Source organism: Bubalus bubalis, chromosome 1 (genome assembly GCF_019923935.1).
Source record: "Bubalus bubalis isolate 160015118507 breed Murrah chromosome 1, NDDB_SH_1, whole genome shotgun sequence".
NCBI classification, from domain to species: Eukaryota; Metazoa; Chordata; class Mammalia; order Artiodactyla; family Bovidae; genus Bubalus; species Bubalus bubalis.
Genome location: NC_059157.1, coordinates 114,371,722 through 114,398,727, shown reverse-complemented (window position 1 = coordinate 114,398,727; position 27,006 = coordinate 114,371,722). Strand labels below are relative to the sequence as shown.

General features: G+C 45.2%; 1 protein-coding gene and 1 long non-coding RNA gene across 21 annotated transcripts in view; one reads left to right on the top strand and one right to left on the bottom strand.

Moving 5' to 3' along the window:
- The window catches only part of KALRN (kalirin RhoGEF kinase), a 705,208-nt gene that overhangs the window by 111,604 nt on the left and 566,598 nt on the right, over positions 1-27,006 (bottom strand). For 2 of the 20 annotated variants that reach the window (XM_044932439.2, XM_044932725.2), the window contains exon 1: positions 12,653-12,946. The exons of 13 other annotated variants lie outside the window; for them this stretch is intronic. In XM_044932439.2, the coding sequence (XP_044788374.1) occupies positions 12,653-12,737 (85 nt within the window). In that variant the 5' untranslated portion in view covers positions 12,738-12,946. Of the gene's footprint in view, positions 1-12,652; positions 13,871-27,006 lie in introns of those variants that run through there. 5 more of the 20 variants (XM_006078542.4, XM_025282315.3, XM_025282249.3 and 2 more) reach the window with 5 other exon arrangements.
- LOC123331464 lies at positions 18,393-26,085 on the top strand. The gene is made up of 3 exons (XR_006548152.2): positions 18,393-18,525; positions 19,527-19,720; positions 25,919-26,085. It is a non-coding gene; the product is annotated as an uncharacterized LOC123331464 (long non-coding RNA).

Below are 27,006 nucleotides of genomic sequence, written 5' to 3'. Positions count from 1 at the left end.
AGAGCTGGATCTCCTAGAAGACTTGATTCAGTGCTTCTACCCTCCCCATTCCCCCCAAAACAAAAGAGCAGGACTATTCTACATTTGGGCTTCCCTAGTGGCTCAGACAGTAAAGAATTCGCCTGTAATGCAGGAGATCTGGGTTTGATCCCTGCGTCAGGAAGATGCCTGAAGAAGGGAATGGCAACCAACTCCAGTATTCTTGCCTAGAGAATTTCATGGACAGAGGAGCCTGGCAGTTCAAGGGGTCGAAAAGAGTCGGATATGACTGAGCGGCTAACATTCACTTTTTCATTCTACATTTCACTGTCTTTTCTACACTTGGTCTTAGCCAAAAGGCCGAGAAGCAATTCCACTATCTTTTCTGTAAAAGTGTAAGCAGTATACTTGATATTATTTTACTCAGTACCAGCTAAGACTTCAGGCAAGCCCTTTATCTTTTCCAAAGTGCTCTTCTCAAGGATAAAACTGAGATCTTTTGTTCTGTGATGCGGTAACATTCTAGCAATCTATGACACCATACAAACAAGGCAAGCTATATACACACTTTCCCTACACAAATAGGGAGATGGTCCCAATATCTGTACAACGCTGCACTCTGTCAAGCACTCAGTGAAGCTTTGAAAGGACAAAAATGGAATGAAAAATGATGCTCAGAATGAATCAAACATCAAACGTCATTCAGCTCAATGGCAAAATGAAACTTGCCTGAGTTCAACCAAGAGCTGACTTGGTGGGACTGACAGATTTAAAAGATTTACTTCAAAAAATGTAAAATAGTTCAGTAATCTTTTTATAGATTACATATTGAAATGACCGTGTTTTGGACATATTGGGTTAAATATGATATATGAAAATTAATTGTACCTATTTGTTTTTACTTTTTACTGTGACTACTAGAAGATTTTAAATGATGTAAAATTTAAAATCTGGGATCTCCTCTGGATCTCAGTCCCAAGTCAGAGCAGTGAGGCTACCCTCACCCTGCCACACAGCCCCATCATATCCCTCAGATCCTCAGGACAGGCCAGCCATGCTTATGTCACGTGAGGAGGCAGGACTGGAGTGAAGTCAATCAGTTGAGGGTTAGAGAGTTGGGAGCTGGTAGCACATTGTCACTCTTCCTGTTCACTGTTCTTTTTAAGACTTTCCCTCATTTTGTTCCCAAAAGGTGGCTAATCTGAGCTCTCTGAGGAGAACTTGGATTTCAGTCTTGTTTCCTCACAAACTATGTTGGCTCAGAATGGAAAATGTATAACTGCTTTTCTTGAAGGTTTCAGTGGAGAAAGCCTGTGGGCATCTTCAAGCATCAGAGAGACTGCTATCCTCCTGGAATTACGGAGAGGACTGAGGGAATGGGCTGGGATTAGCCCTGGAGTGGGACTACAGTTTCTAATTTTATATCCTTTCTACTCTGGCACATCAATGTATCATGGACTATAAGATGCAGGAAAGCTCCATCCAAGGGAAATATAATGCAAGCCACAAATATGAGCCATGTATTTTATATTACACAAAAAATAAACTGCATAATTTTACATCATTTAAAATCTTCTAGTAGTCACAGTAAAAAGTAAAAACAAACAGATACAATTAATTTTCATATATCATATTAACCCAATATGTCCAAAACACGATCATTTCAATATGTAATCTATAAAAAGATCACTGAACTATTTTACACTTTTTGAAGTAAATCTTTTAAATCTGGCATGTAATTTACACTTCAGTACAGCTCCACTTGGACCAGGGTTCATCTCAAGTCCTCGACAGCCACATATGGCCCGTGGCTACAGAATTAGCATAGCTTGAGAAGGCGGGTCTAACCTTTCCTCTATGGTCTACTGCATTTCCCTGCTGGCTTTAAGCACACTATATACTCAGCCCTTTAAAAACCCCTGTAGGGGGCTTCCCTGGTGGTTCAGTGGAGAATCTGCCTGCCAACGCAAGAGACACAGGTTCCATTCCTGATCAGGGAAGATTCCACATGCCATGTGGCAACTAAGCCCATGTCCCACAACTGTTGAGCCTGTGCTCTAGAGCCCGGGAACTACTGGGCCCATAACCACAAAAGCCAGTGTGCCCAAGAGCCTACGCTCTGCAACAAGAGAAACCCATGAGAAGTCCGTGAACCATAATTAGAAGCCTGTAACAAAGACTCAGCACAGCCACAATAAATAAATAAAATAATTTTTAAAAACCTGTAAGGCCCAGAGAGAACCCTAAATCTCCTGATAAGCCCTCTCAGATCCCCAGGCCACTGTGCTCCCATCAGCCTCTGCATAATTATTTTAGTAAGAAACCAGGCAGATCCTTGAAGCATCTTTCCTCTTATTGTCTTCAGCAACTATTTTCCTTGTTTTTTTGGAGGGGTCATTATTTACTGTTTCATACTTATCAAGCACCCCCAAGTTGAACTAAAAGATCCTCAGGGGCATAGAAACATCTTAAACTCTCTATGGTTGCTAGTCTAATATCTGCCACATGGTACTCAAATATTTGAGGACTAAGCATACAAAATACACTGAGCTCGATTTCTCATAGGATTAAGGAACTGATGAAATCATTTGAAGGCGACAGCACAGTGCCACAGAGACGTCCATACACTCACTAATGTAACAATAATGCAGCACTTACATCCACTCCCCATGGGCCAGTTCTAGGTGACTGACGTATGTCAACCCATCTAAGCCTTGTAAGATCTCCATGACTAGGTTTCATGATCATCAAATTTCACTAGATGTCCATCTTTCAGATCAGGAAACTGAGGCAGAGTTTATGTAACCTGCACAAAGTCACATAGGTAAATGGTAGAACTGGGATTCAAATCCATTCCGGCTCCAGAGTCCAAGCTCTTAATCATTATGATATATTGCCTCTCAATCCATTACCATCACAAAGTGTATTTTTTTACACCATACCTATCAGAACATAGCTTAAGAAACAAAGGCTCTCAGCCAACATATCTTTATAAAAAAAGAATTAAGTTAATTCAGAAAATGTAAACAGAAGTAAACAACAGGAGAGACATGAAATTCCTGGTCCCAGAGGATGTTTCTCATTAATCCTCTTTAAACAAAGAACAGTATACTCTTGCTTTCAAAGAGTATAGAATTGAGGGTAACCGGCAACTAAGTCTTGAAATTTGGGATGTCATTTCTTTCAGGACCTCCACTTTACAGGATTTATCCTAAGGAAGTAATTACAGGTTTGTGTCAAGACTTAACTATAAGAATGGTCATTATAATATTGTTGATAATAGCAAAATTAGAAACAACCAAAAATAGGTTGAAAATAAAAACAAACCTTATTTACACATGATAAAATGAGCATCTAGTGCTATACTATTAAAACAGGTTTCTGAATAAAACAAAAAACCTTGATTTGTGGTGTCTAGTGACGGCACCCCACTCCAGTACTCTTGCCTGGAAAATCCCATGGATGGAGGAGACTGGTAGGCTGCAATCCATGGGGTCGCTACGAGTTGGACACAGCTGAGCGACTTCACTTTCACTTTTCACTTTCATGCATTGGAGAAGGAAATGGCAACCCACTCCAGTGTTCCTGCCTGGAGAATCCCAGGGACAGAGAAGCCTGGTGGGCTGCCGTCTATGGGGTCACACAGAGTCGGACATGACTGAAGTGACTTAGCAGCAGCAGCAGCAGGTGACCCTCTTGGTATAAATACTCCCACTATGGCTGATCTCAAGCTTAACCATCCACTCTCAAAATCCTGAATATTTAACAATCCCAATCTGAACTGAGCTGGTATATCACTGGATGCATTCACAAAAATGTCATGAAAATTGTTTAATATGTTACGTGAAAAAAGTTTATAACACTACTATATCATATTTCTGGAAAAAATATACACATGAAAAAAGATAAAAAGGATATATTCAACATGTTAACATGGCTCTCTCTAAGTAATGGGATTTTATCATCATTTATCTGTATTTTCAAATGCTTTCCCAAGGCAGAAAAAAGTAAATCAAGACTCTCTTTCCCAATAACAATAATTTTGAAATGACCTATCTCTTTGGAGGCATGTCTCAAAAAGAGAAAGAGAAAAATCTCTGGACCTGCTGGTGAAAGCAACTACACAGTTAGAAGCCTCAGGATTGAGGAGATTCCTAACACCAAGTAAGCAAGAAAAGGCTGAGTGGGTAAAATCTGCAGCTCTAGCCCTGTGCATACTGGTCTCATGGGGGAAGGAGGTAGGTTGTACTCCTTGGAAAGGAAAGGTGCGACGTAGGGAGTGGAGATATGTAAATGCCACAAGAATCTGTCTGAACAACCTGATTCTGGAAGGATCTATTTCTTAACCCAAAACTCTTCCTCATCCCTTCCCACCAAATTTTAGCCATTGTATTAAATCAGTCCTGACAATTGTCAAGTTCAAGTCTTGCCTATGGCAAAACTCTCTGTAGCCACTAAAAATATCCTGGAAATACATCTATTTGGGAAGACATTTCAAAGATTAAGCAAAATCTTGTTTAAAAACAGAATATATAATATGAAGCCATTTATTTTAAAAGGGAGCAAACACATAGAAAAGAATGTATTAAATGGCTAAGTAGTTGTTTCTAGGTAATTAGGATTATGTTATCAAAGTTTTATTTTTATGGCCTTTTGGTTTGCCTAACTTTTGATTTTTTTCTTAACTAAGCATAGTTACCATTAAGAGTCTGAGGGAAATGATCACAAAAGTGAAGGAGTCTTAAATGGGAAGAAGGATGCCGTAACTACCCTTCCTCCCCCCTGGGGGCTAATGGGCTGAGAAGATGTGCATGAGTCTTAATGCCAACCCCTCCTCCCATCCCATCCCCCTCAAGTAACAGTGAGTGGGAAGGACCCCCCTCCCCACTTCTCAATCCCCAGGAAGCAAAATCCCTAGGAAGCAGGTCACAGATGCCCTTGCCAGAGCTGGGCGAAGGGAGGAGGAAGGTAGGAGAGGGTGGAGAGGAAAGAACAAACCAAAAATATGAAGCCCTCTGGAGAGCTTGTTAAAACGCAGACCGCTGGGTTGTAGTCAATGGAATTTGAATCAGTAGGGCCAAGAATCTGTATTTCTAATATGTTCTCCAGTGGCAACCACTCTTGTAGCCCTTCTCCTTTAAGGTGAGGAGAGGAGGTGGCACCACACAGGTATGAGGCTGAGATTCAAAATCTGCACAAAGTGGCGTGTTTGTGATTCTTTTGAACAGTTAGGCTTGGTTCATTTTTGGATGGGGAAGGGTAATATCCCTTTCTCCCTGGGAGCAATAATGGATATGCTAATGGAGGAAGGGAAGAAACTGGGACTTCCTGATCAGTCCTGAGCCTGCACATACAAGGTACCCTAAGAGACCAAACACAGGCCTACAACTAATCCTGCCCCAAGGAGAGCAGGATCTTGGATACAGAGATGTTTTATGAGGTACTGTTTCAACCAAGCAGCAGAAGGGGGTTTCCCTTCCTTTCAATTTGTGGTCTCCAGGAAAGTAAGAAAAATGTGAAAGGACTTGTTCTGTAACTCTGATCTTTGCTTTTTATCTGGCAAAAGTCAACCTGGCAGCCTCTTGGCTGCCTCACAGGTGTTTAACCAGGGCTCCCCTCCTTCAAGGAAGTATAACACAGAAGGTTCTGTCAACCTCAAGAGAGGAGCTCCATTAGTCACTGAAGAGACCAAGCTACCCATGTCTCCCATCCACAAGGAATATACAAGATACTGGCCAAACCTCAGACAAATGTCTAGAACCTCAAGGGCTGTGGTGAGCAGGTCATGATTTTTACCTAGGCAAAAACAGCCTGAAGAGGACCTGCAAATCTTTGCAAATGAAGGATGTGCAACAAATGCTGGCTGATGGGATCAGAAAAATGTTTCACTGGATTGTTAGCCAAAGTCAAGGGGCTGGCAGGACACGACATCTTTTTACTTAACATAGGTTCTCAGGACCTAAACTTCAATGCTGGTGTAATTATGATCCAATTCTTACACACTGTGTTCCCCCTCAGAGAAGAATAACTCAAGGATGCTTATGGTATCTTGCCAGTACCTACTCTCAAGCGTTCTTTTATGTAACCAGTGATTATAATACTAAAAGTGTCATGTTTTTTAAAGTTTTAATTGGTTTAATTTAAAAAAGAAGGAAATCCCTATCATCCTTATAGATACAGGCCTTCTTTCCCCACAGTGGCAGCTCTACAGCAGTGAGGCACAGTTGACAACGGTTTGAACCAAGACCATCAAGTTCCCTAGGAAGGTATATTTGCAGCATTTTCACCCAGAAGACCCCACATATTTAGCCCCCTGGGTATGCATTCTACATCTAATATTATAATTACAATTACTGTTACCATTAGTAGCTAACCTTTTTAAAGCACTTTATATACCTGGTGGTAAGCTAAGTCCTTTACATACATTCTGTTAACTAATCCTCATAACAGCCCAATGGGGTCAGCACCATTATGATTCCCATCCATTATCCCCCAGTATCCAGGGCAGGGCTGGCAGGCAGTCAACATGTAAACATGTGTCAAATGAATTAAAATACTGTGTGTTACATAAAAACCAGTGATGTTTAAAAATGGAATGATAGGAATGCATTTCATTGCTTCATTTTTACCCGAAAGCATACACTTCATGGAAGAAGACAAGAAAAATGGGGGGGAAGGACCCTTGGAATTAAATTGAACCAGAGGGAAAAACATGGACAAATATTTACTAAGAACAATGTGCAGAAACTGTTCTGGGAGAGCCAGAGATGCTCAGCCTTCTGTGGTCCTGGGATAGAACAGCCGCTCAAAAGAGACCAGGCAGGTCCAGATCCCAGTGACTCCAGTCACCCCGCAGGAACCACAGATCATTCCACAGTCAACACCCAAGTTCCAGCCTGGGGTCAGCCTCTACCCTTCTCAATTGGGTAAGCCAACTGAGAAGGGTAGAGGCTGACCCCAGATATCTTTGTCCAGAGTAAGAGAAATTGATTGCATGGGCAGGAAGAGGAAAACGCAGTTGCGGAAAGAGTGCTGGGAAAGGGCTATAGGTCTGACCTTGCTACTAAATGGCTGAATCGGTTTCTTCTTGTAGAGAAAAAAAAAGATCTATTAAATAGCTCTGAAGTTACTTCTAATTCTAATGTCCCATGAATAGCTAGCCCCTTCCGTTTGAGAAGCCCTTCTCAGAGTTCAGATCCATGCTCTTTCAAGGGCAGGGAAAATCTGGGATTTGGTCTGAAGGAGAGGGCAGGTCATGCAGCCACTTACACTCACTGGAGAGCAGCAGCATTAAAAGGATGGGGAGTGTTTTTAGGGCACAAGAGAAGCATCAAGATTCAAGAAGAACTTCGCTAAGTAGAAACAAAAGCACTACTCCAGAATAAGGCAGGCCTACAACATTGTTTGGACTCAGAAGTGAATCCCTCCTTCTTCATGCACACATTGCATAAAAATACAAGAGTCTGAGCTGTTATCTTTTTATCTCAGGTTCAGTTCAGTCGCTCAGTCATGTCTGACTCTTTGCGACCCCATGAACTGCAGCACGCCAGGCTAGGACTTACCAACTTGAGGCACATGGAACCACTGTGGTGACAGGCCTACAGCATGATCAGTGATTACTGGACTTATAGTGGTACCAAAGGAAGGATATTTGGCTTCCATTTCCGATTTCTCCCACCACAACCAATTCCATATATTCCTATTTATACTAGGCTACATTATGACTGGAAAACAGGAATAATTGATATCCCTATTACTATTAACTAGTTAGAGAATCAAACATTCAGAAAACTAAGATCATGGCAACCAGTCCCATCACTTCATGGCAAATAGATGGGGAAACAATGGAAACAGTGACAGACTTTATTTTTGGGGGCTCCAAAATCACTGCAGATGGTGATTGCAGCCACGAAATTAAAAGACGCTTGCTCCTTGGAAGAAAAGCTATGACCAACCTAGACAGCATATTAAAAAGCAGAGACATTACGTTAGCAACAAAGGTCCATCTAGGCAAAGCTATGGTGTTTCCAGTAGTCTTGTATGGATGTGAGAGTTGGACTATAAAGAAAGCTGAGTGCCGAAGAATTGATGCTTTTGAACTGTGGTGTTGGAGAAGACTCTTGAGAGTCCCTTGGACTGCAAGGGGATCCAACCAGTCCATCCTAAAGGAAATCAGTCCTGAATATTCATTGGAAGGACTGAAGCTGAAGCTGAAACTCCAATACTTTGGCCACCTGATGCAAAGAACTGACTCACTGGAAAAGACCCTGATGCTGGGAAAGATTGAAGGAGGGAGAAGGGCACGATAGAGGATGAGATGGTTGAATGGCATCATCGACACAATGGAAATGACTTTGAATAGGCTCCAGAAGTTGGTGATGGACAGGGCAGCCTGGCATGCTGCAGTCCATGGGGTCGCAAAGAGTCAGACACGACTGAGCAACTGAAATGAACTGAGTCAGAGGATCAGAGATGGGAAGAGAAGCATAAGACCTAAGTTGGGGACAGTATGTATGTTTGGAAATTCTCCCCAGATTAAGGTATATTCCTGGGAGGCAGAGAAAACCAAGAGGTGTATTGGGAAAACATACATGTTAAATGGTCAATTCAATTTTCATAGTGGTAAAGGCACTTGCTGGAACATAAAGAAAATGGTATGTATTCCTCAATGTCCTAAGGCTTCTCTGTCCTTTGGGAGGTGAACTAAAGTAAACCAAAGTGAAGGTCACTTCTGTTCCTCTCTGAGGTTACCAACACCTTTCTAAAGAAACTTGCTGTCATGGTTTCACACATTAAATTCAGTTTATAAAATGAGCCAGGGAAGGGACACTCAAGGTTTTGAATAAGGTTCCTACTCAGTTATTCTGGGAAAATGTAGGGAGGAGAAAGAAATTATAGATGAAAATGGCTTGCAAACGCCATTTTCATCGGCTTGCAAACGCCCTGTAAACCCCCATAACCTTTGCCCAGACCCACCCACCCCTGTGATGAGAGAGCCATGGGAATGTGATCCCAGCAGCTCTCCTGTGAGCTGACTCAGCCTGGGTAAGTCACCACTGCTTCCTCTTTTCACCTCTGAGACAGTCTCCTGAAGCAGTCACTGTTCACTGTCTAAATGGGGAGCCGTGTCGGCACATGGGCTTCAGCTGCAAGGACAATGATACAACAGTAAGCAAGTATGAATAAAGGCCATGAACCCTGTGGAGAAACAGAGGAGGCCAGTAGTCAGGAAACGTTTCCAAGAAGGGACAGTTGTCCATAGATCCAAGGTTAATTACAAGTTGACTAGAAAATTAAAGCCTCTAAAACTGACTGCCACCCACTCAGGTCTAAAAAATCTCCAGGCTCTGTGATCTAAGAGGTCACAATTTTCAGTCTACAGCATAGGACTTAGCAACCCTCCAGGTGACTTGAAATCCTTTTCATCACTTGGAAACAAGTTGCTTTTTAAAATCTTAAGATCATTAAAGAACAATCCAGAATGGACTCACTTCTTCAGGTGTAGAGGAAAGTGTAACTAGCCAAACCAATCCTGAAACTTTCCACAGAGCGCAGCATCAATGATTGATCACCCTTCACACACACACACACACACCATTATTTCATGTTTGGCTATTTTTCACTTCCAATAAGACAGTTATAAATGTTATTTGCTCTCTTCCTTCCTTCTCACCCATCTCTATTTCCATTCTGCCAATGATTCTCAGTTTTCCTGCTCTTTAACACTAATTTCAAGGTAGGGAAGGAACATCATCTTTCATCAAACCTCTCTGTCACACTCATACTCAACAGAAACAAAAACTGGAACAGAAGAACACCAGACAGCTGCCTTCCTCACTTTCCCAAACCCAAAGACAAGCTCCACTAACTTCGTCTATATTTTTCCCAAATATGATTTAAAGGCCACATAGGTATATCACTAAATCCTTAACTCTTACTCCAGTGTTAGGATTCACCACAGCAAGTCCAGGACAGCTTAGGTTTGTATCAAAAATAACCAAAACATTCCACTTCCTCTTGGTTCCTTTTTTCCCAGCCTTTAGGAGGTATCCTTTAAATGCAGGACTGGAAGCCAGTCACCATCAGCCAGGACCCCTTGACTTAGGAACCATAGTATGGGTTCTGACAGCTTCACAGTCATCTTTACAACCAGAGAAACTGGTTTAACGGAAAAGGGAGGCCAGGCAGGTCCCTGGCGATGCCATCAGCCCCTCGGACACTCTCCTGAATCCTTCTCTGTGTTGCAGCTTGGGCATAGAGTTCTGGGGCTCTGGACAATGCATTCAAGCTCAGTACAAGACCTTATATTTTCAGTCGGCTTCCAGATAGATGTCTATAGGCTGGGTGGGGACTCAGAGCTCTCTTTTCTGTTAGAGCAGATGCAGAAAGCCTCAAGCAGTACCCAACACCTCAGATACTGTCACCCTGCCCAGTGGCGCCAGGAGCTCTTTGAAGGCTGGCTAAGTCATGTCCACCACCATCCTCCTCAGATTTGAGCCTCATTTTCCCATCTTCACATCTTTTAGATTTAGGAAAGAGTAAGGATTAAAGTTGGAGAAGGCAATGGCACCCCACACCAGTACTCTTGCCTGGAAAATCCCATGGATGGAGGAGCCTGGTGGGCTGCAGTCCATGGGGTCGCTAAGAGTCGGACACGACTGAGCGACTAGACTTTCACTTTTCACTTTCATCCATCGGAGAAGGAAACGGCAACCCACTCCAGTGTTGTTGCCTGGAGAATCCCAGGGATCAGGGAGCCTGGTAGGCTGCCCTCTATGGGGTCGCACAGAGTCGGACACAACTGAAGCGACTTAGCAGTAGCAGCAGCAAGGGGTAAAGTGGGAGAAGGGGAGAGGCACCCACCTTTGTTATCCTCCTTTTCCCTTTTAAGCTGCTTTCACTGCTCGGGACTTTTACTTCCCTCAGTCTTCAGCTGAGACAATCTCCTCCACTCAGGCTGCAGCAACACTCCCTTCTCCAAGCCACAGAGCCCGCAGCCACTGCTTTCCCAGTCCTGCAGGCAGGAGGTGACCCAGCAGGCGCCCCAAGTGAGCTCCCAGCCCCCTCCTTGCACCACAACACCGAGGGCCAGCCAGGGCAATTCACAAACAAATTGAAGGCTGAAAGACCCCTGGAGAATTGCTCTGTCAGGAAGCTTGGGCTGCCACACATTTGGACTCAAGGAGGCAGCTGCAGGGCCTTCAGATAAGCACCGCCCAAGTTCCCAAATTTTGCCTTTGGACAGGAAATGGACTCCCTAGAAATCCTACTTGGAAACTCTGCACCAGGACAGCAGCCTAGCCTTCATCGAAAACCCACCCACTCAGATTCCCTTTGGCCATTTCCGGCTTTCTCTCCCTTTTAATACCTGCTTCTTGCAATTCCCAGCCACGGTTTTATATGGTTCTGAACCAGGCTTGGATTTTTGTGAGGGTCCCTGGCCTCCTAAAATTCTTTCTCCCTCTGAATTTTGATTTTTAGAGTTAGCTACTACACAGTTCTGTTTTAATTAAATGCAGAGACTGAGAGAATCTAACACTGAGAGTATGAACCTTAATGACTTGGGGAAAGGTCCTTCAGATTTAATTAGTTTTTGTGGCCTTATATCTGCTTAGGATGGAGAATTTGTCAGAGCTGTGTGTAGGGTGGGCACATAGGATGGTGGTCACTTGGATAAAGTTTATTTACCAGTAAGTCCCAGAGAGTTCCATGGAGACCTTATCAGGTTAAGATGGACATGGAGACTGAAACATCACAACAGGGGTGGAGGCGAGACACCATCAGGTAAAATTTTTAAAAGACCGATGTCAAGTGAGAGCCTATCTTCTCACTTCTAATTACACAGAAACAGACCCTCTGAGCTGAGGTGTTAAAGTGACATGAAATGTGTTAGGAACATCTACTAACTGGCTAGGAAGGGCTCCATTCTTTTTCAGGATGGGCTGCACACTGATAGCCTTCCTTCTGTCATCCTTCTCACCATCTTGTTTTGCAGGCTGATTTTGGGGAAATGAGTTGCTTCCTGCGAAGCTGCTCGACAACATTAAAATTAGCATAATAATTAAATACAGTCCTAATTGGGTACATAGAGAGTTCTTGGTTAATTAATGAGCCAAGCTCTGGCCCAGAGCTGCAAACCCACACTAGCCTGCCAAAGCCCAGGCACAGAAAAGCCGACTCCAGTCCCCAAATAAAGTTGTCACTTGGCAAAAATAGTTCCTGGTGTAGAGACAGTGTCAAATACATTCCTATAGCTAAGAGTCATCTGTTAACCCGCGTCTGAGGTCCATATGTAAATGAGAGCAGGAAAGTGTGACTCTGCCACTACGGGGAGCACAGAGCTCCCAGTGCCCTCTCCCCATCCTCCGCATCCGCGCCCCACCCCCCTGCAGACTGGCGCCCAACAACCAAAGTCGCTGATAAGTAACTTGAGTTCCCAAACTGGAGCTCCGCATCCAAGTCTGAAGCTCTATGAGACAGAGAGCGAGAGAACCGCGTAGTGCCGCAGAAACTGCAAAGAACACAACTGGGAGCAAACTGTCCATCTGCCGTGCTCCACTCCCCAGACCCGTTTTCCCCCATCCCACATCCCGCCTCGCCCCCTCCCCCCGCCCCAATTCAGCCGGTCCAGTCTTTGCCTAAAAAGAAGGTGCCAATGCCGACAGTCACTCACCTCTGCACGGAAAGCAACAGCAGCACTTCGCAAAGAGCCACCCCAAAGAGGGACCTCGGGTGTACGCGCGGTCGCCGCCCTTCATGCTGCCGGTGGCCCCAGCGCTCCGGCATGGCCCGGGGCACCAGCACCTGTGGGAGCGCAGCCGGCACAGCCGGCAGGGCACCTCGGCGGGCGCCGCGGCCCCGGAGGCAGCTCGCAACCTCGGCCCTCCTTCCCGGCCGTCCCGCACCGCGCGAGGCAGCCACTGCGACTTTCTGGGAGCCGGAGCCACCTTGGGGAGGAGAGGAGGGGCCGGCGGGGAGGGCGGGGCTGGGGGCGGAGTTCCAAAGTCCAGCTGTTTGCCCTAGTCCTGCAGGCAGCGTGGCCCAGAGCCTTATGCAACGCTGCTCTGACCCAGGGCACAGAGCATGTAAGGAGACGAGTGTACACAACCCACAGCACAACACAGGTGCTTTTCCTTCAGTGTAACTTCCTCTCCTCAAAGGCCGCCACAGTCAGCTCCGGCTTAAAATATACAACCTGATGAAGCTAGAAAGAAGCAAATTTAGAAGGTTCCAGACTCCATAGTGCTTTTTCTCTAACAGGTTTCCCTCTTCCTTCTCCTCAACCTCCGAACATGGACAGCCCCCTCTGTGTTGAAAATACCTTCACCTATCCTTTTCTTTCCTTCTTTTAAATATTTAAGGTTAAGTAATAATAGTGCCTCCTCTTGTTATCGGCTCCAGGGCGGCAATGTTGTTACTGGAAACTGTAAGACCGAAGTTCAAAGCTTTGTCCCCTACTAGCTGTCTGACCTTAGGCAAGTCATTTCACTTTTTTAATCTTCAGTTTCTTCATTTAAAAATTATAGGAGGGAAAAATAATCCCCATATTACAGGGTTGCTAAGAGAATTTTAAAAGACATATCCATGAAGTTAAGAGATTTGAGTGAGTGCCTACAGAGAAACTGCAGACACCTTACTTGTGGTGGAAGATGTCCATTTATTCCCCTAACCACACCCAGTGGGTCTATCATTCCTTTACCTAAATCTCTAGATGTTTCCTTTTTTAAGTCTTCTCATATTTCAAGATCAAGCTCATATCCACCATACCTCCCTGCCCCCCAGAAGCCCACATGGACCACACCAACTGGACCTTCCCATGAACCACTGAGTTTTATCACTCACAAAACATCTCTCCCATTCCTTTGTGTCCAGATTTAGGAGAAGGGATTTCTGGAAACATACAGCACTCAGAAGGTAGCAATAGCCCAATCATCAGATTAAAAAAAAAAAAAAAAAAAAAAAAAGGAAGCTTGTGAGAAGCAGCAGAAGCTTGATGAAACAGAAGCTTGATCACTGAATTCCCACCTGGAAGAAAGACAGCCACAGGACAAGACTTTGCCTTCTATACATTAACTCATCGATCACACCAAAAAACCTTATAAGGTAAGAGTCCTCTTTTAAATCGAAAGAAACTTAATGTATGAATGGTTATGAGGCTCTGATGATTTAACTCTAAAGAGAGATTCTAAAAATCTTCACCCCATAGGAAGAACAGAACCCAAAGTCAAAATCTACCTTCAAGGTCTACCACTGCCACCTCCTTGATGGCTTCTCCTGGCAAGTTTTTAAATAATAATCTCACTGTTAAGCAGGAAGTATGCCCCAGGTGCTCCAGATATGAAACACAGAAATGAAAGTTCAAATTGCTCATGCAGCCCAAACCCCAGATTCCTGAATTCAGTGATCATTCTATTGGTCAGTCTCATCTTGACCCTTCAGCCCATCTAAAAATGAACCTTGTTTCACTCTGATCCACTGCCTGGGTGCTATGATATGAATCAACATTTGGTCTACCCACCCAATACTGGGGCATTCTGATAGGAATTCAAAGATGATTCAAATTGCTTGATGAGTAACCTCTTTTACTTTAAACCTTCCTCTGGGCCTTTGCATTTGAAAACTGAAACTGTTAGTTGCTCAGTTGTGTCTGACTTTGTGCAACCCCATGAACTGTAGCCCACCAGGCTCCTCTGTTCATGGAATTTTCCAGGCAAGAATACTGGAGTGGGTTGCCAGCCCTTCTCCAGGAAAATCTTCCCGACTCAGGGATCAAACCTGGGTCTCCTGCATGGCAGGTGGATTCTTTACCTGTGTTCAGGTGACACTGGATTATCTTTCCATCAAAATCTTTTGCAAGAGGCTAATGATGTCATCTTGTAGAAGCTGGCTTGAATTAGATGTCTGAGAAAGACTCCACCCTTGCTTCAGAAATAAAAGTACCAGAAACTAATAGGTAAAAAATAAGCTATAAGGGTATATCGTACAACACAGAGAATATAGTGAATATTTTATAACAACTATAAATAGAGTATTTAAAAATGGTTAAATAGCTTTTTAAACTTATCACTACACTGTACACCTGTAACAGAATGTTGTACAGTGAAATGAAAGTGTTAGTTGCTCAGTCATGTCCAACTCTTTGCGACCCTATGGACTGTAGCCTGCTAGGCTCCTCTATGGAATCCTCCAGGCAAGAATACTAGAGTGGGTTGTCATTCCCTTCTCCAGGGGGTCTTCCTAACCCGGGGATCGAACTCTATAAATATACTTCAAAAAGAATCTGAGTACAAGTAGACCCTTAAAGTAGTCTTAGTCTCCATGTAAAGGCTTCATTAGGCATGTTTCCACTTGTCCTTATTAACCAGGAATCCACTATCAATTTAAAGGACATTAAAATAAAGCCATTAGGGACATCTTAAGTTGATATGATCAGCACATTTTGGGCCATTCTGAAGACTGGTTAGGCATCAACAACCCAAGAGTCCCATTGCCATCCTTGTGTGCCTTCCAGAATGAGACCAGTGATGTCTAAAACCCAGAAAGGAAGTCTTGAACACTACTGAAGACACTGACCAATTTCAGGCTGATTCATTGACTCAGCAAACACCTACTGAGTGCCTACTATGTGCCAGGCTCTGTTTAAGGCACTGGGTCTACATTCTCAAACAGAAACAATCCCAGTCGTTGTGGAATTAGCTGCTACAACAGACTCAACATGAACATGAAAGAAAAGGGAATCAATGTCAATCATTTGACCAAGTTTTGAGTTTAGGGATTTAAGAAAATAGGTGCCTGAATCCTCTAACCTACATCTAGATGTTTTAAGTGTCCTCAGGACAAGTTGGAGGGATGGCAGGGCAGTGGTTTTTAAACACAGATGCTTATTAGAATCATCAGGGAAGTTTTTCTATTAATAAATTCTAGGCCTTAGTATTTTTTTTAAGTTTCTCCAGGTGATTTCAGGGTAGAACTAAGTTTAAGAACCACTGATGCCTGGGTCTTCCTCCCCTATCCCTCTCAAGATTCAGATTAATTCACTTTGGGTGAGGCTGTATTAGTATTTTTCCAAGTCCCCCAGGTGTTCCGTAAGATGCAGCATAGTTTGACAGCCACCGCTGTAACGTGCTGGTTCTCAAACTTGAGTGTGCATCAGAATCACTTGGAGAGGAAGCTACAGCACAGATTACCGGGCCCCACTCCCCACTCTGATTCAGTAGATCTGGGGTGGGGCCTAAGGATTTCATTGCTGCAAGTTCCAGGATGATGTTCATGTTGTTGGTAGAAGGACCACACATTGAGGACCAATTCAGTTCAGCTCAGTTCAGTCACTCAGTCGTGTCCGACTCTTTGGGACCCCATGCACTGCAGCACGCCAGGCTTCCCTGAGCTTGCCAACTCCTGGAGCTTGCTCAAACTCATGTCCATCGAGTCGGTGATGCCATCCAACCATCTCATCCTCTGTCGTCCCCTTCTCCTCCTGCCTTCAATCTTTCCCAGCATTAGGGTCTTTTCCAATGAGTCAGTTCTTTGCATCAGGTGGCCGAAGTATTGGAGTTTCAGCTTCAGCATCAGTCCTTCCAATGAATATTCAGGACTGATTTCCTTTAGGATTGACTGGTTTGATCTTGCAGTCCAAGGGACTCTAGGTTGCAATTTACACCCTCTTCTTTTTGTAACAGCACTTTGATTTTTCTTTGAGAAACCGGCTCTCCTCCATTCTTAGACCATGTTTTTGGATGTAGCTGACACCCTCTCTGTGTCCATGCTCAGCACTCTAAGGATAGGCCTATGACCTGGGCTTAGCCAGCCAGCCAAGGGGACTGGTTCAGATTTAGCACATGACCCAATTTCAGCCAATGATCATAAACTAGAGACCATAGCAAGAACTACTGTGAAAGTAGTAATCCCTTCTCAGAAGATTTCTACATTGATAGAATGTTAACCTAAAACAGCGGGAGGCCATCTTGCCAGAAAGCCAACACAGAGGAAAGAGATGAAACGAGAGAGAGGTAGGGGTGTGTGTGTGAGAGGTTCGATGACATCACCTAAATACACTTCTTCCCCAAAGTTTTATTTATCCCTGGACCTTATCTGAGCCCTACTCCAAATAAACACCATTTTGCATAAGATAGTGGAATGTCTATAATCTCAAGGTTTTCAAACTCCACCCCACCCACTCCCAAAGTTCAGGCTAAGAACCACTGAGCTATAGCAGTATCTCTGTTGCTGCTGCTGCTAAGTCGCTTCAGTCATGTCCGACTCTGTGCAACCCCATGGCAGCCCACCAGGCTCCTCTGTCCCTGGGATTCTCCAGGCAAGAACACCAGAGTGGGTTGCCCTTTCCTTCTCCAGCACTATCTCTGGAGTGTTCCTAATTTCCAAACAGATGGTTGACTTTTATTCCTATTTTTGGCGGAATTTGTCTTCAGTGATGTTTCCAAGTCTATCTTGCATGAATCAGGCTATCCCCTGTCTGTGTGTCCATTTTACCTCACCTCCATTTCCCACAACAGTGAACCCCAAAGAATTCCTGCTGGTCTCAGCCTGCAGAGGTACTGGGCCTAGTACACCACAACGCTGGGCTTGGTACCAGTGACTACTGACCTCTCGCCCAAAGTTAGCCACAGGCTTCAGGAACACTGGACCATGATTTCAGGCATCTGCCCTTTTCACTGACAGGTGTGTCCAATTTTATCCTTGAGACTTATTCTCCTCAGATCTATAGGAACAGAGTTTTTAAAAATCACAGCATTTATCCAGGCTTCTTAATGAGAGCTCAGCCTAGAGATGGAAGGAATAGCAACTGTATTATGCCCCTACTCTGGTCTAGAGATTCCTGTGAGAACTTTCTTACAGTGAAAAGCACAGTGCACGCCTTCTACACAATATGCCCAGAGAGGACTGTGGCATGGTTTCTGGAGACTATGGGCAGGCCTGCCTTCCTCAGTCCCACCCCAACCAGTCACTTACCTGCCTTTTCCTCCAGCAGTAAATCTCAGCTCCAGTATGCACTCTCAGGTTCTGATCCAGATTCCTATCTAGAGTTTTTTAAAGCTCTGCAGGTGATTTCAATATGAAGTCAGGGCTAAGGACCATGGGCCTTGGGACTCTGTGATTACTTCCTGCATAGTATAGAGTTTAGGAAGCACCCCAATTCAAATATTTTCACTTTCTCAAACTCTGACAGCTGGTCCTTTGACTCATTCTCCCACCACCTGCTACGCTCTCCAGCTACTAACCACATGCTCCTTAATCCCCATCTTCCTGCGTAGATTTCTGGTCTGTAAACTGCCTAATGGCTGACACCGGAATGGTTCTTAATTTCCCCCAAAGTATCCTGTCCTGGCCTCCATTTGCGACTGCGGCTTAAAACACCAAGGTTCTTGCCAAGTACTGATCATTTATTCAACAAAGAGTTGTTTTTTTAATATCTGCTATCTATGATTCACTAAGCTAACCTATATATGGGAATTTATATGGGAATCTTGTAAGAGAAACACAAACTGAATATGATGTGTTCCCTGAGCAAAGACAAAGAGGAAAAAGGTGAGTTCCAGGAAAGCAGTTGGTTCCATGTTTTTGTAGCACAAAAAGGAAATTGACGGCAAACCAAGACCAGACATAAAGTACAGGTTTCATCTTTATGTGAAGAATAATAATTATCAGTGACCAGAAACACTTAAGATTAAAATAAAGGAGATGCAATGTGTACATTGTTTCTGTATTTAATTTGAACTCCAAACATGTCTTTCAAAATTGTATAATGTCTATGTAGATAGCTAGCCTCAGGTTATATGTGTTATTTTAATAGTAATGTCTATAGAAAAAGCATTATTGCTAGCAGTATGCATAGTAATCTCCTCCAGTTATAGCTGTTTAGTGGTCTAACCACTGAACCACTGCTGGCCCCATGGGTGTCTGCATTCACCTAGCGACAGCTTCTAGACTCCAAGGACTAAACCACCATTGAGCTTGTTCTTTCTGTTTTCAACTATGCCATGTAAATGTGTCCTCGTGTCCCTCTCTGCCTACCTAGCTGACACCTTTCTGCCTCCTTCTGGCTCAAACAGTTAAGCCTGGCTTGCCCTGCCAACACTGCTTTTCAGGAAGGAAGGATCACTGACCACCCTCTGGTTTGAATCAAGCCCCAGGTAAGGGTAGCCAGGTGATGATGAGAAGGCCGTGGTGTTTCACAAAGGACCTAGGGGTCTCACCAGAACAGCCAGTGCCCATGCTCTTCTGGGGGACAGTGAGATAAAGCTACAGCCAGGATGGGTTCCTGGAGGTCCAAGCTCAGGAGGAGACAAGCTGTTTATCAAAGTGAGAGATGACTGCAGCTGGAGTTGCTAAAAACAAACCACTCCAGGTTTTATCTACTTCCCAAAAGGTTCACTTCTAAGTAGGTCAAAGTGTTCCCGAAGTAGGGCAGTAAGAAGTGCCCGTCTATCACTCTGATGGAGTTCCAGTTTGGGAAGGCTCACCATTACCAAGTGTCCACTATGAGGGATGGTATTTTCACTCTGTCAATGCCCACTTCCCTCCCACAGGCAGAAATAGCAGCTGCAGCAGCATGTGGATTCCTGGGTGTGATGAAGAGGTTTCTGATACATTAAATGCAGTGTGGATTTTGCCTTCATGTAACTCAAGTCAGTTTATGGAGGAGTTCATGAATAGGAGGGATATGGAAGATGCTGCCCATCCTTATATTTCTGAATTTTCAACCATTCCAGATGCATGAGAGGTAAGCTTAGCCCATGTGTCCCAGAGGAGATTTCCCAGGAAGCCAGCTTGCAAAGATTTTCTCAGTTAGAACAGGCCTCATAATATTATTCCTACCACATCCTCAGGCCCCCCCTGATAAAGTTAGCCAGTTTCCCCTGCAGTCCTCGGGGGATGGAGGACACTGAGCCTGCTCGTCACAGATGAACTCTCTCAGGAGTCCCTGACACACAGTCCTTTCTCCTTCCTCCCCTCCCTCCTCTCTTCCTCTCTTCTCTTTTCCTCCCTCCTTCCTTCTCTCCCTCCCTCCATCCTTCCTTTCCTTCCTCCCTTTCTTCCTTCCCATAAATATTTACCGAGACCTTCTTACATGTCAGCTACTGTTCAGGCTACCTGGGATAGAGTAAAGAACAAAATAAACAGAACCTCTTCACTTGTACAGGGAATCTGGGAAGCAGTTGGGGAGGGGAATAAACAATAAACACTGGTAAACAAGCCAGGTAGTGACATCATTGCTATGAGGAAAAGTAAAACAGCAAAGGGGTATCCAGGGTGATGGTAGAGGGTGGGAGTGAGGGAAAGTCTCTCTAATCAGGTGATGTTTAAGCAGAGACGTGAAGGAAGTGTGGTGACAAGTCGTCTGGGTACCTGAGGACCTGGGGTGTTCCAGAAGGCGTGCATGCTGGGAAGGAGAATGCATCACTCAGTTGTGGAAGAGTTCGGTCAGACAGGCTGGTCAGGAGTTGGTAGGATGTGGTAGGAAGAATACGCCCCTCCCCACAAGGATGTCCACACACAATCCTTAGACACTGCAAATGCAGTATCTTACAGAGCAAAAGGGACTCTGCAGACATGATTAGGGACCTTGGGATGGGGAGCACACACTTGATTATTCAGGTTAGCACAGTGTAATCATGTGAGTCCTTAAGAGCAGAGAACCTTTCCCACTGTGGTCACAGGGAGATGTGACTTTGGAAGAAGGACCAGAGAGATGCAACATCACTTGCTCTCAAGATGGAGGAAGGGACCACAAGCCAAGGAATGCAGGTGGCCTCTAGCTAGAAGCTGGAAAAGGTGAGGAAACAACCTCTTGTCTAGGGCTTCTAGAAGGAAGGCTGTCCTGCCGCTTCTTGATTTTAGTCCAATGACAATCACATTGGACTTATAACCTAAAGAACTGTAAGAGAATAAATATGGTGTTGTTTGTAGCCACTAAGTCTGTGGTAATTTGTTAGAGCAGCAGGAGGGAACTAAGAGGAGATGAAGTCAGAGAACAGGCTCTGGGGCAGGTTTTGCAGGAGCCTCCCTGCAGCCACACAAGGGCCTCTTGTTATCACTGGAAGTGAGACAGGAGCCATGGACTGTTTTGAGCTGAGCCCAGCCCTCCTCCCTGTAGCCTGGAGCCCAGCAATGGTAATTATCCACATGCCCTCCTGTGTACAAAGGTAGGCACCCACACCCCCTGTAGCATACAGGCCTTGTGGAGAGTAAGGCAAATGGACATAATATCAGAATTGGTGTTCCTAGCTGGGGCTGGGGGACAGTGCTGGGGAAACCAGGCCGCCTAGTCTTTTCCCAAAGGTAAGGACAAGAAAAGAGGCAGGCTGGTCCGTGAGTGGATGGCCTCTCTGCTCCAGAGAATGGGGAGCTGGTATTAAACATGGCAAGACTTGCAAACTGAAAGATTCCTCACCCATGTTGTAGAGTTTGAGCTCAGACTGCAGGTTCAGTGCTACGGGGGTCCTAGACGAGGGATGGTTGCTTTCAAAGTTTGACTGACACAGGGGAAGGCATTGAGGTGATGGGAAGAGGGTCCTCAACACTCTCTTCAGCATGAGTCCCACTGCTGAAAGCTCCTCAGGCCGAGGGCTGCAAGGCTTGCTCCTCATGACCGACTGTTTATGATCCTCTCGTCCCTGGCCTTCCCTGAGCAGGTCCGGTGGGCTTCCCCCCAGCCTTTAGACCTCTGTCGCTCCTTCTCTGCCTCCCAAGCTACAATCTGTGCATGTCATTTCTACATTCCCTGCCCTTTCGTGGGGAAAGTGGTTTTAGCTGGGGTAGCTCTAGTAAAAGAAAACGGCATCATCTTCTCTTTGGGAAACATTCTGTTTTTGATTTCTCCTCTCTATCATTTATCTCCCATTCCTTCTCAGCAAGCACACACTGTGGTAGCCTCTCCTCTCTTGGTCTGAATCTGAGGCTCTCGTTTTAGCTCTGAGCACTACCAGCTCTGAGCTGGTTCATGAGGCTCCAAGGAGCGAAGTTGCTATTCACGTCTCACCCTCCTCCCCCCGGGAATAATAAGAGGCATCATTCTCATGTATATTTCACAGATTTACAGTGGGCACCAGGAGGCATGAAAATATGCTGTCAAGACAGGCGTTTGGCATAAGCTAAGTGTCAGCAGGCTGGTTACACAAAGGAGAGGGGCAGGATCTCTGCAGAGGGTCCCCAGAGGCATCAGTCGTTTCCCTGGATAGTGCAGCGTCTCCTCCTGCGTCACTTCTTCTTGGAGCAGCACCACACTGGGGCGTACTGAAAGGAGGATGTGGCCTGGCCTGACATTTTTCTATTTGAGGCCTCCATTCCAAGCCCTTTGATGTCCTAAATAATATCAGACAATGGTGGCCGGTCCCAGGCAGGACATCTCACCCAGAACAAAGTAGGCTCGGGGCAAGTTCTAACTGTCTTTGCTGATCCCTTATCCTTAAAAGAAAAATAAAATAAAAAGGAGGGTAAGGTGTGAACTAGATGGCACCTACATCTCCCTCTTCCTGAAATTGTCCTGGGAGGGCTCCCATTTGGTCAGTAACTATTGAGTCATTTCTGGCCCATCCTAATACAGACAGGAAAGTGAAAGAAATTCAGTTGAAAGTAAAATAAGGCAGTTTTTACAAAATTGGTCTTTGTCCTTCTCTTCTTTGAATCGGGGAAGGACACATTCATGCCCACCCAGCAACACTCAACATCTCAGCACCACCCTCCATCACGTAGGGTCAGCCCAGCTCTAGGGTATGATTCAAATGTTACCTTCAATGACCAGAGTTAATCAATGAAAGAACAGGGCATCAAGAGGCACAAGCCAGGGAATAATTTGAATTTTCAGTTCAAATATATCATATATAAACTCTACCCTCTAAGTGGAGGCAAAAGAAAATGAGAAGAGAGGAGTCCACCATTATTTCTTAAGAAATCAGAGTCAGCTGGATCTGCTGTTGGTAGTGTAGAAAAGGCTCAGGGTAGGCCAGGAGTGGAAACTGAGGGCAGGGAGAGGGTGCAGAGTAGAGAGAATGGTGGGCCTTCGCAAGGCCTGCGGATGGAACTAGAAACAGCACCTTGACCCTGTGAGCAGCCGTGGGGAAGATTCACGCTGGAGACACCCTAGACGCATCCCTCTAGAGGCATCAGAAGTGGGACAAAGGACAGGGAAATGAACGTTAGTTGACTGTGTGGTACTCACAGGTCAGAAGTCTGACTCAAGGCAAGTGGGCACTATTGCCCGTTTTATAGATTTTAAGTATTTCGTCCAAGATCATCATCTTATCAGTGACTGGGCAAGGATTCAGATGCCCCCAGATCTTTCATCTAAGACTCTTATTCCACACCTCTCATCATGCCATCCATGTCCTTCTACATGTCACTCTAAAACCTCACGCATAGCAGGGTCACTTGTGTTTTAGTCTAAGCAATCTATGCATATAACAAAGAGAACTACTTCACAGCGTAAAAGCATTTCTACTTAACTTTGCAACCTCTGAGGCTCCCAGCAACTGTGAGAGATGAGTATGTTTATCTGCTTCCCCTACAGTTGCAGAAACCAATATTCAGTGACTTTCTACTTGTTTCATATTCTGTCCTCCTTCTGATCCATCTGACTCCCTGAGTACCAAGCCCTCCCCAGTTTTCTCAAAGATTTGCAAGTATGCTTCTATGAAAAAGATAGGCTGGTTATAACATATCAGATTGAACCATTTAAAATTTCTGATTTTCAACCAGTTTTGACTACAAGCCTGGTGGGCTGCCGTCTGTGGGGTTGCACAGAGTCGGACACGACTGAAGTGACTTAGCAGCAGCAGCAGCAGCATGGCTATTTCATGTGGTTCAGCCTAATAAATTGGACCTCAAAATGAAGGTCCAATATATGCTATGCTTGGATGGATTAAACACAGGACGCTTAGACTGTTATCTCTCTAGGTTACTTACAGTACTTGCCAGATGTGGAGAGAAAAATGCAGATGTTTTTAGAACAGGATGGGATCGTAGAGGTAAATCAGGAAGATATGGATGGAAGGTGATACAAATGCTATTTTAGAACATGTGGCAGTATGAGTAACTGTACAGAAAAAAAAAAAAAAAAGACCAGCCCATAGAGAGCCTCAGAGTGGAAGGCAGTCACTATTAAGTCCTGAGAGAGACTGGCAGTGGACTCTCCAGCCAGTAGGCAGGAGGAGACTCTAAGTGTCTGGATTTGACAGCAGAGGAGATAGTAAAGGTGCATTTTCGCTTCTGAAGCAGAAAGTGCAGGGAATTCCCACCCCACAGCGAATCTGCTAGACCAGTTGGACCAGCTCCAGCGGGTATCCGGCCCCCAGCAGAGCTGGACCCCATTTAGCCCACTAGCCAGACTGCTGCTCAGAGCCGTTCTGCTCCAGCCAGGCTCTTTCTAGCGTGCAAAGCACGCCCAGGACAAGTCTGTCTGCTGCTACCGCCCATAGGGAAGGGAGCCCAGGAGACCAGAGGGACAGGGAGTGGGAGGCATCATGTGTACAGGGCTGTGCTTTCTCAACCTTCACCCAGCTAGACTGGGTAAATCCAAGGGCACTGAGTCAGAGAGAAGGACAACAAAGTAAAATAGCTCTCTGCAGTACCTCCAGCCTTGGGAGGTGGTGGAGCACGATGGGAAAGAGTGAGACCTTGGGAAATAGACCTGCGTTGAAATCTAGATCTGCCACTACCAAGCTATGTGACTTTGGGCAAGTTACCTGATCTAAGACCCAGTTTTCAGTCTGTCAAGTGAGGAAAATAGTGAAGCATGAACACAGAATCTGGCGCTAGGTGAGGCCCAATAAATGCCAGGTACTTTTACGAGCTGATGACACGCTTAATACAGGTGGGCAGTATCACGACTCGTGCGGCATCTTCAGCTGTGGCGGCACACCCCTCCAGAGCCCACTGTCCTCCACTGCTCTGTACCGTCACACCTTCCCCAGCCTGGGTAAGCTGTTCCCGAGGCCAGCGAGGTGATAAACGGAGAACTCATCAGGAGACCCCATAAGAGAGGACTCCCTGTAAACAAGCCAGGCCACCACAGGCACGGCCTCTTTCCTCCAGGACAGCAGCTCCAGGGCTCACCAGGCCCTGTTTAGTTTGGCTAAGCAAACAGGCATTTCCCTCGGGCTTCTTCAGGTGCTCAGTTGGAACCAGGGCAAAAATCATACAGGAAAAGAAAAGGAACACAGGTATCCTACAGAGCTGGGTGGAGAAGAACCTGGACTGTGTTTCTGGACCCTGTGCTTCTTTGAAAGACTGCTTTTAAGTATACAGTTCAGCGGCAGTAAGTACATCTCCAATGTTGTTTAACCATCACCGTCATCTACCTCCAATTTTTTTTTTATCTTGCAGAAGTGAAACCCTGTACCTGTTAAACACTAACGCCATAATTCCTCTTCTTTCCCCAGTCCCTGGCAACCACCATTCCGCTTTCTGTCTATGACTCTGACTGCAGTAGTTACCTCACATCGTGGAATCATACAGTATTCGTCCTCTTTTGTCTGGCTTATTTCACCTGGCACAATGTCTTCAAAGTTCATCCACGCTGTAGCATGTGTCAGAGTTTCCTTCTTTTTTTAAGTCTAAATAATATTTCATTGTATGTATATCCTACCTTCTGTTTACCTGCACATCTGCTAATGGACACTTGGGGTGCTTCCATCTTTGCTATGAACTTAACTGTACAAACACCTCTTTGAGTCCCTGCTTTCAAGTCTCTCTGGGGTATGCATCCAGAAGTGGAACTTCTGGATCATATAGTAATTCTATGTTTAATTTTTTGAGCATTCCCATACTGTTTTTCATAGCAATTCACCATTTAACTTTCCCACCAGCAGGGTAAAGGTTTCCAATTTTTCCACAGCCTCACAAACACCTGTTGTTTTCTATGGTTTGTGAAAAAAATAATAGCGTTCCTGATGAACCACTATGAATTGCTTTCTCATTGCAGTATTGACGCGCAGCTCCCTCACGATCAGTGATGTTGCCCATCTTTTTATGGCTGCAAAGTTGCTTCAGTCTTGTCCGACTCTGTGCAACCCCATAGACGGTGGCCTGCCAGGCTCCCCCATCCCTGGGATTCTCCAGGCAAGAACATTGGAGTGGGTTGCCATTTCCTTCTCCAATGCAGGAAAGTGAAAACTGAAAGTGAAGTCGCTCAGTCGTGTCCGACCCTTAGCGACCCCATGGACTGCAGCCTACCAGGCTCCTCCGTCCATGGGATTTTCCAGGCAAGAGTACTGGAGTGGGGTGCCGATGCCTTATTTGTCTTTTTAGGACTTATGACCATTTGTATACCTTCTTTTGAGAAATGTCTATACAAGTCTTTTGTTAATTTTAAAATCGAATTGGTTCTTTGTTGTTGAGTTGTTACATAACTGCATATTAACCTCTACCAACGGACTTCTAAGTCCTTCCTATGCCTGACACTCAGGCAGCACCAAACCCCTAAAGCAGTCACTCTGGACCCATTAGAATTACCAAGGAACTTAAAAAATACTAATGCCCAGGTCCTTGGTGGCTCTGAATTAACTGGTCTGGGTTGGGGCACGAAGCATCAGTACTTTTTAGTCTCCTCCAGGTGGTTCTAAGATGCCCCAGAATTGAAACCACTACTGCCAAGTCTTTGTCCCTTGGAAGGTACTGCCTTTGCCAGTCACTGCTGAGAAAGTCAGAGGGGATTAGGAAGAGGAACGACTAGGTCCACAGGCCCCAACACCAGGGAGAAGCTCTAGGATGTCAGGGGGGCTGTAACAGGAAAGGCAGGCCCCTCTGCTTTGTCACACAGCCCCACCAGCAGTCCTGCCACAAAGATATCAAGAGGAAACAAGCAACCACTGACTCCTAAGCAGCCTCAGGAAGGAAAGACTGGAGAAAGGCCCTGGAGCCTCTTGGAAGCCCAGCAGGCAGAGTGTGGTACAGAGGTTTAGCGAGGAGGTAGGAGCCCTGGTCTCTTCCAGCTCTGCCACCAACTCCCTCTGTGGCTTTGAGAGGTCACCCTGCTTTCCGGAGCCCAAGAGAGCCCCTACAAGAGAGGAG